Source organism: Ylistrum balloti, unplaced genomic scaffold (assembly GCF_031769215.1).
Source record: "Ylistrum balloti isolate Yb309-2 unplaced genomic scaffold, AGI_CSIRO_Ybal_v1 Utg370580, whole genome shotgun sequence".
Taxonomy (NCBI): domain Eukaryota; kingdom Metazoa; phylum Mollusca; class Bivalvia; order Pectinida; family Pectinidae; genus Ylistrum; species Ylistrum balloti.
Window position 1 is genome coordinate 38548 of NW_026782361.1, and position 13600 is coordinate 52147.

The 13600-nt window shown below is 36.1% G+C and overlaps 1 protein-coding gene across 5 annotated transcripts in view; it reads right to left on the bottom strand.

Moving 5' to 3' along the window:
- LOC132556597 (rho guanine nucleotide exchange factor 11-like) overlaps nt 1-13600 on the bottom strand; it is a 114953-nt gene that overhangs the window by 5143 nt on the left and 96210 nt on the right. For 3 of the 5 annotated variants that reach the window (XM_060221023.1, XM_060221020.1, XM_060221019.1), the window contains 8 exons: nt 13227-13302; nt 12798-12932; nt 12118-12257; nt 10430-10539; nt 9827-9920; nt 7113-7207; nt 4367-4426; nt 296-524 (listed from right to left, as the gene is read on the bottom strand). In XM_060221023.1, the coding sequence (XP_060077006.1) occupies nt 296-524; nt 4367-4426; nt 7113-7207; nt 9827-9920; nt 10430-10539; nt 12118-12257; nt 12798-12932; nt 13227-13302 (939 nt within the window). The remainder of the gene's footprint in view (nt 1-295; nt 525-4366; nt 4427-7112; nt 7208-9826; nt 9921-10429; nt 10540-12117; nt 12258-12797; nt 12933-13226; nt 13303-13600) is intronic. The other 2 variants (XM_060221021.1, XM_060221024.1) reach the window with 2 other exon arrangements.

The window sequence follows — 13600 nt, forward strand, 5'->3', positions numbered from 1 at the left end:
CATTTATTTCATTTTCATGGCAAAGATTTTTTCTCAATCTGATTTGATCTGTGAAATAGCAAAAAACAGGTTGATGGAAAATAAAAACTTTTACCATAAATAAAGAGAACAAATGCTATGGCAGTGTTTTGTGATTTTGGGTTGGCGGTTACGTGTTGTCCTACCTTATCATAAGATAAATATGGAAATGTAATACAGCAGTGAAGTATTCTAGATATAAACTGACATCATTTAACAAGTTATCATGACTGTTACACATGTGTAATAATATTTAGTTATTTTTGTATAATATTACCTGTATCTGTGTCGGTAGAGTCTATCTGAGTGAGGGTGCCGTCTTCTGCTACATCTGATGAAGTCGAGGCCACAGAAATAATACTTTGGGGTCGAGCAAGCGTGACATCAGTAGGTGATGAAGACGATACACGTCGCTGAATCTCCCGCAGCATGTTGAGTTCATCTTGTGCAGCTTTTAATTCTTGTCGAAGTCGTTCTCGCTCGTCATCACGGTTGTTAACCACCGCCTGTCAAGGGAGACAAGCGTTACTCAAAAGATACACATCATGATACAAGGCATACAGAAGTTGTAAAATTGATCTTATTATCCTTAAAGTTAATGTTTTCAACCAAATATCATTTAACTACATAGTAAATATTTAAGTCTAATGACAAAACTTCTGATACTGTCAGCAATTATTTCACAAGTTATCAATTAATACTCAATGTTGTTACTTAACAATCAAAAGGTACCAAGTGGTCTTCTGGTAAAATCACCCTCTGTTTCTTGCTAAATTAAACTTATTATAAGATCATTATGACAGGTTAGTTGAGGGTAAGTTGATGTTGTGGGATCTTGGTTGATATCTCGTGGATTATAAACTGTGAAATATTATGTAATATTGATAAATACATTTACGAATGATACAAATTGTCCGTAATAATAATCAAGCATGCAAGCACATAATATGTAAAAACAAATTTTATATGAGGGAGTAATCCCAAAATAAATAAAATCTTTTAAATTTGTGTAAATAATACTTTAACATAAAATCACACCGCTAGTTTTAAATCTTAAAATGGTAAACAAATCATCAAGTTGTCTGGTGCATTCATTAACAAAGGAATGCTACAGAACTATCAAAAGCCATGCTAGGTCACACTCCATATCAACACCCATCAATAGGGGTCAAACTACCATTGTCCAAACCCATCATATGATGTCTTTACACACATAAAATTCCCGAAAAAACAACACACCAGCCATAAAGAGGTGAGGCAGGCATGCCACTGTAGTAACAGTTTAATTTGATAAGCAAAATACAGGTGTTTCCATACTCTTGTATGTATATAATTTGGGACTTCAAAACCCTTTTAATAACATTTTTGAAAAATCAGATTCGAAAAAAAAAGAACTGACTTGGTTTACCAACTAATTATCAGACTGACACTCTTGGGCATGTTGTCACAGTGAGTAAGTCTTGACGTTTGATTGGTTGTGACTCATGACTGTCATGGTTACCAAGTCTTGAATTGTTATTGGTTGAAGCTGATACTTGTCATGGTTACCAAGTACTGAGATATGATTGGTGGTGGTTACATGTTGTCATAGTTACCAAGTATTGAGATATGTCTGGCTGGGACTAATCATTGTCATGGCAACTAAGTCTTGATATCTAAATGGTTGCTACCAATAGTTGTCATGGTTATCAAGTATTGATTTGTATAAATAACAGACCTAATCTGTTGATGTTTGAAGGTTAATTTCATTTAGTCATAGAATTCTAAATGCATGTACACTTGCATGGCAGAAGTCATGACCTTGACCTTGACCTATTTACAAAACTACCCAGGCCATCTAACAATGCTTCTACATGCTACTGTCTAAATCTTACAGATTCTCTATATAGAGTCACACCACAGTTGTATATCGGTCACACTTTCATGATATATCTGACATAACATTTCTTTGTATATTAATTCAAATATTCCTTTAAACCAGTAAATCTACGCATATTAATGTCTCATGTTACAAATTAAAGCCGACATCATTAAGCAAGTCACCAATCAGGTGATAATTAATGAGGATGTCAATTTAAGGGCAGTAAGTTTAGCTGACCTGTGTGGCGGGCCTGAAGCATGCATGGCTACAGTCATAGTAGTCTATCTGATAACACTACAATAAACAGCCTCAGAGTGCTGAGTCTCCACACTGGGTACAGACCTGACATTATATTCACATTACCTCATACTCAATATAGAGTGTGTCTGATAATATTCACCTTCAATGTGACATTTTTTCTCAAAACTGCTTACATCAAAGAGTACTAACTCTTTTTTTAAATCCATTTGTAAAATACTTTCTACAGTACAGGTGCCTTATCTTGTTATAATATTACTGGAAAATCTTTCTAGAAACAGAGATAATGATATTATACATCTGTAATTTATACACAATATAATTTTGTTTTATCCAGCACTATCCACTGCTGATAACAACTATCTCCAGATTTTCCCTCAGTGACACTCTGAGGTTCACTCAAAGCTAAAAAGGAATATAATATACAAATTAAAGTTTCTTGTCTACACAGGATTAGTATAGAGAGTGGAATAATGTGTGGTGACTGTTGGTATACTAGTGATCTCTAAATTATCTGGTCAACAAATTGCCAGTCAAATACTGCTCTGCTGCCAATCAAATTATTTGTATCATTGCAACAGTATTGATGACCAATTAATTACCTATTCTAACATAAGATTGTCCTGATTAAGGAAGTTACCTGCATTAGTGTCAATGTGAAACTCTCTTCCACTGACAAATAACATTTTCTGTACTATGACTTATCTAAGAACTTTATGAAGAAAATTTATGCCAACCAAGTACTCCTTTTCCTATTGAAATTTTGACCTAGGTAATTATTTCATGCTAACATAAGGATGGCTGTGGTCTTGACCAGCATAGATGTTCGTACTTGCACCATATGAACAACAGTGCAATAGTGACTTAACGACTTCTTGTCTAATGTAACTACCTGTAATACAGAGACTTTAGTACTAAACGATGTTAACTTAACGACTTCTTGTCTAATGTAACTACCTGTAATACAGAGACTTTAGTACTAAATAATGGTAACTTAACGACTTTTTGTCTGATGTAACTACCTGTAATACAGAGACTTTAGTACTAACCGATGGTAACTCAACGGCTTTTTGTCTGATGTAACTACCTGTAATACAGTGACTTTAGTACTAACCAATGGTAACTTAACGACTTTTGGTCTGACGTCACTACCTGTAATCGAGTGACTTCAGTGCTAACCAATGGTAACTTAACGACTTTTTGTCTGATGTAACTACCTGTAATACAGTGACTTTAGTACTAACCAAGGTAACTTAACGACATTTGGTCTGACGTCACTACCTGTAATAGAGTGACTTTAGTACTAACCGATGGTAACTTAACGACTTTTGGTCTCATGTAACTACCTGTAATAGAGAGATTTAGTACTAACCGATGGTAACTTAACGGCTTTTTGTCTGATGTAACTACCTGTAATACAGTGACTTTAGTACTAACCAAGGTAACTTAACGACTTTTTGTCTGATGTAACTACCTGTAATACAGTGACTTTAGTACTAACCGATGAAATTTCCATAAACCATGGAGATTTTGCCTCTGACAAAGAAACTGCCCATGTGATACTGACTTTGGCCCTGGCAAATGAGACAGCCTGTGTACTTTTGTGACTTTGACCAATGAAATACCCTGTACTTTACTGACTTTAGCCCTGACCAATGAAATACCCTGTACTTTACTGACTTTAGCCCTGACCGATGAAATACCCTGTACTTTACTGACTTTAGCCCTGACCGATGAAATACCCTGTACTTTACTGACTTTAGCCCTGACCAATGAAATACCTTGTACTTTACTGACTTTAGCCCTGACCGATGAAATACCCTGTACTTTACTGACTTTAGCCCTGACCGATGAAATACCCTGTACTTTACTGACTTTAGCCCTGACCGATGAAATACCCTGTACTTTACTGACTTTAGCCCTGACCGATGAAATACCCTGTACTTTACTGACTTTAGCCCTGACCAATGAAATACCCTGTACTTTACTGACTTTAGCCCTGACCGATGAAATACCCTGTACTTTACTGACTTTAGCCCTGACCAATAAAATACCCTGTAGTACTGTGATTCTGGCGCTGACCAATGAAACAGCCAATATTATGGTAGCTTTGGCCCTGACTGATGAAATTGCCCATCTGTTGTGACTAACCAATTAAACTGCTCGAATAATAGTGACTGTGGCCATGCTGTGTTAGTAAAGGTAACAGAACTAGAGATGCGGACTCACTGAGGAGGAGGAGGAAGCGGGTTGTCCCGCAGTCAGGGCAGAGTATGCCCTCGTCTTTTCCTGTCAGAATAAATACACATTACATACAGCAACCTGTGTTAATCAGCCAGAATTCTCTGTTACAATGTACCAGAAAGATCTGAGCAATGGCTGTCATTGGTTCTGACCAGTTTCTTTCTAATGTAAATGGTTCCAGAGATTGAGGAAAAGGTTCAACACAGTATTTTGAATTCTAATGGTGACTTATGTCTTGATGATATCCAATGTGAAATCTCCACACTCTCAAATATCTGTGCACTTACTTTCAAATGCACAATATCATTTTCTTTACACTTTCCACATGTAAAACTGTTTACAGAAAATATCCTAAAACCACTTAACAATAGAAAATGTATGATCATTAATCAACTGAAAATTCTTTTTCAAAAAAATGATATTAACATTGATAAACATGATATTAACATCGATAAACATTTTCCTTTAGTTTAAAGTCTAAAGGCTTGAAAAGATCAAATACTTCATGTCAATTTTTTTAATACTCTTTAAAATTATTTTTTGTTTTTATAACATATAAAGCATAACAAGATCGAAATTATCACCACATATGGCTTAGAATTCTTTGCTAACGAGATATACCTAGTGATAACAGAAATTTATGTTCAGATACAGCAAATCCAAATACCTCATGAAAAAATATTCATTTATATTCATCAAAATGCATTTAAACAAAAATATTTTTTTTCTATGCAACGGTAAGTGTGCATTTAGACCTTTCTGCACAAAGTTTTATAAGATTACAAAATTGCATCTTTGCTATACCCAAGGGTGCCTGCCTATTCCTCTTCACCCTCGGCAATACATGCATAATTAAATTGCTACCCTTGGATAAGGAAATAAAAGATCGTAAAATTTATCTTCGTTAAGAAAAAAAAGAATATATCAACATTTAAGTGTGAAACTTTAAAACCACCAACAAAAATTGTCTCAGATCTTTCCTAACAGCCATTCTGTGAGGCGTGACCAGCAAATCTAGCTGATTGTGAAAGGAGATTCAAACATTGTATAATTATAGTAAACCTGTATCTAAAACGAGACAGATATTTATATATACAGCATGCCAGAAACCTACAAAAGTACCAGGTCATTTCAACAAACCATGTTTTATTTGCATATGATATTTGACTACTTTTCTGACAGACATCTAGAAGATGTACAGAAATATCTTTATTTATCCCATTTTGGCAAATTTTAAGAATTTTCAGAGCTAAGTAAGAATTTTCAGTTATAGCAAGTTGAAATTTTACAATTATAATACTCCTGAGGCGATAGTCTTCATCATCTACTTCAACACAGACATACCATATATACATCCTTGTAAGAGGACCTAGAACCTATAGCCAACCAAACAAATCCTATTGTAGCCTTAGAACAAAGGGAAAATTCTAAATTTGCTATAAAAATGCTTATTGTAGCAAATATCCTCTTCCATTCAAATTCAACATAACCTAATGAGATGAATCTGCAGGGTGACCACACATATCCAGGAGGGATCTTGTCATATTTTTTGCCCTGTTTAAAAAGTTTTAGAATTTGCATTTTGGACCACTTGGTTTAATTGAAAGCAAATATGGTGACAGCGCTTCTGGTTTCCGACAGACAAAACTTATTTTAATATAAAATTTTTTACAGTTTCTTACATATAAGTTTATTTCCATATAACAATTTTTATGGTTTCTGACAGACAAACTTATCTTAATATTTCCATAACAACAGTTTCAAATAGAGGTATTTTGGGTTTATGAAAGACACGCTTATCCGACAGGCACACTTAGGGGGATGAAACAGTTTTCCTGGTTTCTAATGGACACAATTTTTAGGATAAAATTATATGTTTTAGTCCCTGACAAACATGCTTATCTGATAGGTATGCTTATAAGGAAATGATAGTTTTCGTTATAACTGATGTACACATCAAAGTGTTTTTGTCTTTTACAGCAGTAATGTGAAAAAACATACAACATCAGTGACAGATTGTGCTCAGTTCAATCCACGCAAAATTTCAGAAAAAAGAAAACATTTTAGTAAAGTTTCTTAACAAATACAACAACCAAGCTCTGGCCATAGGGATCACCATGGTAACAACACTGAGGCAGTTACAGAACATGGCAGACTACAGATGTACAACGTCTAAGGACATCTCAAATCCTAAATATAAACATCGCAGACTAACAAAGTACAACGTAAAGGGGACATCTAAAAATCTTCATGAGGCATAGGGGTCATTTCAAAACTTTAATTTTGAGCATGGCAGACAATAGATGTACATCTAGGGGGTCGTTTCAAAACCATCATTATGAGCATGGCAACTAAACTAGAGCTGTACAACATAGAGGGGACATCTCAAAACCTTAATTTATTTGATATATAAAAAGATCTCAACACCTTAATGTAAACCTCATCTATAGATCTACATACAGATTAATATAGAGGGAACATCTCAAAACCCAGCATATTTTTAAAATCTGGAATTCCTGTATTCTGATTGATAAGGATGGTCTCAAAGGTATTTTTGCAAAAAAGTCAGGTTTGTCTTATGATAAGTGGGGCAAAGTTATCTAAGTTAAAAGATGAAAATAATTTGTACCTGATGACTGTGAAATACCTGAGAGAAAACTTACCAAAAGGATATCATGAATGTCAGTCAAGATTGCGAAAAAAATAAATCAAGACAAGGGAGATAACTCACCAGTAGGTTGGTTAGGATCTGGTTCATTCTGTTGGCCATCTCCCTCAGTTTATCCATGGGTATAGGCATTGATAGGTCCTCCTTAGCTAGACCAGCTGTAGATAAACATGGCACGCCTGTTAGCACCACACACTACCTAGCCTGCCCATCCCCACTTTTCTATCAGCTTATAATTTTGTTAACACTTCAAATAAAATATTGGTTCATCTTCTTAAAAAAAAGATATTCTTATGCATTTTTCACTTATTTTGGAATAAAACATATCAAATATCCCATTTAAAATCAAAACACTAAAAGGGTTTAAAAAACAAAAAAAAAAAGGTTCCGAAAATGAATAAAATTAGAAAAAATTATTTCCAGAAGACAGCCTTATTGTTATACTGTTACCCATCTTGTTTGTAAAAATCTCATGCAAGAATATTTCATCATTTAAATCACAAAAATCATGCAAACTTCTTTTACTTATTGATTCCTCTCAATTCCCTGTGGTGTGAGATAACAGTCTAAGGTTGTGTCTGTAACATCAGCCTTAAGTCAAGCCTATGACAACAGACAGAGATTGCATCTCTGTGATAACAGTCTGAGGTCGTGTTTGTGATAACAGTCTGAGGTCGTGTTTGTAATAACGGACTGAAGTTGTGTTTGTAATAACGGTTTGAGGTCTTGTTTGTGATGACAGTCTGAGGTTGTGTTTGTGATAACAGTCTGAGGTCTTGTTTGTGATGACAGTCTGAGGTTGTGTTTGTGATGACAGTCTGAGGTTGTGTTTGTGATAACAGTCTGAGGTCGTGTTTGTGATAACAGTCTGAGGTTGTGTTTGTGATAACAGTCTGAGGCCTTGTTTGTGATAACAGTCTGAGGTTGTGTTTGTGATGACAGTCTGAGGTTGTGTTTGTGATAACACTTTGAGGTCTTGTTTGTGATAACAGTCTGAGGTTGTGTTTGTGATAACAGTCTGAGGTTGTGTTTGTGATAACAGTCTGAGGTTGTGTTTGTGATAACAGTCTGAGGCCTTGTTTGTGATAACAGTCTGAGGTTGTGTTTGTGATGACAGTCTGAGGTCTTGTTTGTGATGACAGTCTGAGGTTGTGTTTGTGATAACAGTCTGAGGTTGTGTTTGTGATAACAGTCTGAGGTTGTGTTTGTGATAACAGTCTGAGTTCATGTTTGTGATAACAGTCTGAGTTCATGTTTGTGATGACAGTCTGAAGTCGTGTGTTTGTGATAACAGTCTGAGGGCATGTTTATGATCAGTCTGAGGTTGCGCCATGATGACTGTGACAACAATCTCAGTCTCATGATGTCTCCTTGATGACAGTCTGTGGTGTTCGTGATTTTTGTCCGAGATCATTTATATGACAAAACTGCAGTCAAATTTTTATGATCATGACAAAGGACCAATGAATCTAGTCATTCTGACAACAGACTGATCTTGTGTCTGACTGTGTTGTCTGAAAGTTGATTCCCTTGTCACAAATAAAACATTTTGTTTTGTTTTGAATAAAACATCTGTTAGTGTCTACATAACATTCCAACTAGATGTTAGGTGACAGGCTGATAACACACAGAAACAAAAGGAATGCACACATGCTACAGTAGACAATGTAGGGCTGCTTCCCGTTATTTCCTGGGGATGAGGGAATGCATCTGGATACAATCCCCTCCCCACTCAATAGCCTCACACTACCATGTGAAGGCGTACTGTTATTACAACACAATATGCCATTAAAAAATCTGTAATACAAAAGAGAGAAATAAAACTGTGCATCATTAAAGCAATTTTATCCTCGTGTGCATGTAATTAACTCAATATACCACCTGTGGTTATCAACGTAAATTACTATTGTACTTTTAAGAAGACCCTACTCACCAAACTTACCAGTCTACATTCCTGACCCTACTTCCTGTCTATATACCTGATCCTACCTCCTGTCTATATACCTGATCCTACCTCCAGTCTTTTTCACTGATCCTACGTCCTGTCTATATACCTGTTCCTACCTCCAGTCTGTATCCCTGATCCTACCTCCAGTCTATACACCTGATCCTACCTCCTGTCTATATACCTGATCCTACCTCCTGTCTATATCCCTGATCCTACCTCCTGTCTATATCCCTGATCCTACCTCCTGTCTATATACCTGATCCTACCTCCTGTCTATATACCTGATCCTACCTCCTGTCTATATACCTGATCCTACCTCCAGTCTGTATCCCTGACCCTACCTCTGTCTATATCCCTGATCCTACCCCAAGTCTATATCCCTGATCCTACCTCCTGTCTATATCCCTGATCCTACCCCTTGTCTATATCTCTGACCCTACCTCCTGTCTATATCCCTGATCCTACCTCCAGTCTATACACCTGATCCTACCTCCTGTCTATATCCCTGATCCTACCTCCTGTCTATATACCTTATCCTACCTCCTGTCTATATCTCTGAACCTACTCCCTGTCTATATCACTGATCCAACCCCCAGTCTATATCCCTGATCCTACCTCTAGTCTATATCCCTGACCCTACCTCCTGTCCAATTCTTAAAGCACTTGTTATCACCCCTGGTATATTTAGTGTTCCTTCGACTTAAAGAAACCTTCATTGAGCAGTGTTTTGCATCAAGATCCTGTACTCCGACACAGGAAATTTGAGTGATGCCCCTACCCCGACCTCACACGCCCAGATAATTAATCCCCACCCTCAGGCAAAACCTACATTCAGCACTGTTCAACATATTGATACAGTCCTCCGATTCCTGAGCCATGTCGTGTAGAAGTTCATTTATTGGTCGGTCAGTGTCTGCACCAGACTGCAACATAAGATATCTCACCTTTAAAATAGATATGGCATGTTTTTATTTAGCAGGTCAATAAAACAAATTACTATTATAACTGATTTACCTGTGAGGCGAGATATCAGCATTAACATATGAATAAACAGTGTAAACCAAATTTATTTGTGAATACTTTTCTTTCCGAATACCTGCATCATAACAATTCTGTAATGATTGACTTTAGAACTTGCAATGATTAACAATTTTTTTTCAATTTCAAAAGTTGCGAAAATTAAGTTTCAAGTAAAAGAAAGTTTACAATACATTGAGAGAAAATAGAGGCTCATACATCATATCACTGACCGTTCAGACAAAGAATTCATCTGTTACAAAGTTTAATTTTTCATAGTTTATAATTCTTTTGGAATTTCTTCAAATCAGAACTTGTCAAAACATCAACATACATTGTTTGTCTTCTCTTTTGTATAAATTGTTGTATGAATTATGACATGAAAATAAATGTGTGTTCAGTTCCTAAATCTTACCTGGATCTGTAGCGTACTGTCCATCTCATGTAATTTAAGAATCTCCTTAAGGATGGCTCGGCGGTCCTTCATCTTTTCCATGATGTCCGAGTCCAGCATCCGAAGCTTGTCTGTGTAAGGGACACAGGGGCTCAGTCTCATAGCAACATGCATCGTGATGCAACACCAGGATATCAGGACACACTACCACAGTAACACGTCACACTCTCCTCCTTCAACACTTACTACTTCAGACTTAAGTTTAGCCAATGAGTTTTTAAAAAATGGCAGATCAGAAACAACTAAAAATTCCCATGTCAGTTCAGTGTGACGCCTTATATGTGTTACACAAAGTAGGATGTTCTGTATCACTAGTCACAGTGTTAGTAATCTCAATGCTTATCTCGCCAAAATCCACAATTAAAAGTTTATTTCAGACAATTCAAATTTACAAGAAACGAAAATAAAATCTTTTCAATCAGTTTAAAATACTGAATTTTCTGTAAGACAGAAGCAATTCCTTTTACTTTTAATAGTAAAAAGATAATTAAGGTATTACAAATGCCTGAATGTTTCTGGAATCATTTCAATTAAAAAATAGAAGAAAATAAATTCTACTTTTTCCTTTCTTTCACAAGTCAGATTTAAATAAAACTAGTAATGTTAGATTTTGACAAGAAAAGACACTAAAGAACGATGAAGTTAGATTATCTAAATATACTGGGCACGACAAGACACCATTGGAACAAATAAACACTTGGATCCATGGCTACCAGGCTTCCATGACAAATGTTGCCATGGCAACATCACATGAAGGATGAATAGGAGGTATTGCTCCAACAACTGTGGACAACAACATTTGTAACCATGCCAACATACAAACGCCCTAATAAGGAGAAATATATATACACATAGATCACACAGCTAATGTACAGGAGGATTTAGTTCTGTGACAAAGTTCTTGGACTACATCTATCTATTACTCTGATGCAGCAAAGCTTTACCCTATTTAAATTTCTCCTTTGATTTTGTTCCTCGGATACATAACAGCATTTATGTACAACAATGAGAATTTTTTTTTTTAATCTCATTTCATGCATCAAATATCCCTACATATTAAAAACAAACTTAAATAGATATACCCAACTGCAACAATAGGTCTATTTAAAAACTACCTCTGAAGGATATGATGTGCCTTTTCATTTTCTGATTTGATCACTTGCTCAGGACTGTTAATAAACAAAGTGAGGGCAGACCTACTCATCTAGTTTCACTTTATGGTGAGCCTTGACTAAGCCTTTTGAGGCCTGTACTGATATTTGCAGGTCCATCTTGATTCATGCCAAAAATATTACATAAAATGTGTTGACAAACAGATTGGTCAGCATAAATGAACAGGCCCAAGGTTTCACTTATTCTGAAGGGGGAATTTTTTTTTAGGAATTATTATCATCAATAATTGATTATTATTCCTATAAAATCTGTGACAGGACTAGGAATGTATCTGTTGTTGACTACCTTGAGAAAGAGCATAAAGGTCAAATGGACAACACAACACACCTTTACAGCTACATCTACATAACACACCATACCCTTACTTAATCTTGGCAAATCATTCGCTTTAAGGCAAAGAGAATTTTATCCTAAGTTTATGTGATTTTAGGAGACTCTGGGAAGGGGAGTAATATATCCCCAGGGAGGGTACATACCTAGAGGGGTGAGGACTGGTTGGGATTTAGAAGTAACAGCATCTTTGATGACCATATCTTCAGGCTGGATGAGACCAGGTTCCTCTGAAAGTTCAACCTGTTCCGCCATGAACTCTCCACCAGTATTGGAACCACTTGTCCTGCCAAACAAAGGGATATATCAAATGGTGTTCAAGGCAGTTAGACTGAACATGCGGGCTCGAGAAAATTGTACGATAATTTCTAACTATGTCTGTGTGTACATGCAGGCTCTGGAAAGTTGTACAATTATTTCTTACTATGTCTGTGTGTACTAAATCACCTCAGGGACAGGCTCTCAGATATGGAGTATTTTAACCAAATGCTAAAAAGAGTTATATGAGCAAGGGGAGAGAACTTGGTCAGTGTATTAAATACACCTCATATCAACATAAGCTGAGGTCAGAATTATGCATATATTGGTATCTTGGTATGAGCCAGGGAAAATAATTTTAAAAGAGTTTTCTGTAATAATATTACATTAACCAGGAAAGTCAAATTGAGCCAGCAAAGATAAATGTGTGAAGTTTCATAAAACTTCCATATGAGTTCTGGGAAATTACAGAGTAAAGTGGTGACAATCATGAACTTAAGCAAAGGGAGATCACTGGGTCAAAATTCAGACATGGGTGTGATTTGAATCAGGGGGGATAATTGAGTACCTGCTGTTTTCTACCCTCAAGGAGTCACGTTCTTGACTTATGACCTCTGGTTGTGTGTTGGCCACATCTGTCACTGTTGCCTTGATGTGTTTGTTCTTGAATTTATCCGCTGCATCTTTGATATATTTACACCACCTTAAAGGGTCAAGAGTCAAAGGTCAAAACAGCATATATGGAGGTCAAAGTTCAGTACATGGAACAACAACACAAGCACTGAGCAATAATTATAATTTGTTTTACTTGCTGATGTCCAGCACAAATTATTTTACAACTTTATCAAAAACAAATATTATCAAACAGTGACAAGAATTTATACTGATGTAAAAGATTCAGTGCCTGCATATGAAGAACAGTTAAAGCTAATTGAGTTTGTTCTCTAAGGCTTAGTATTAGTAGTTCACTGATGAACAAAGCGTGGACACTACTTACTTGCGCTGTTCGTCAGCCGTGTGAGCCGACAATTCGTAGATCTGCGACTTAGAGACCACAAAGAACGCTTTTTTGTCTGAAACACAAGTCACCCATTATTGATAGATTACAAATTACATATGGAATCACTGCAAAGTACGATTACATTATCATAATTTTCAGCGTTTTTCTGTTCAGTAAGTTTAACATTTTCCTAAGTGTCTTTAACTGTCGCTGTATTGTACATGTGGAGGATAAGACAGAACATGTACTTGACTCTATTTAACTGTCACTGTACTGTACATGTGGATGATAAGACAGAACATGTACTTGACTGTATTTAACAGTCGCTGTACTGTACATGTGGATGATAAGACAGAACATGTACTTGACTG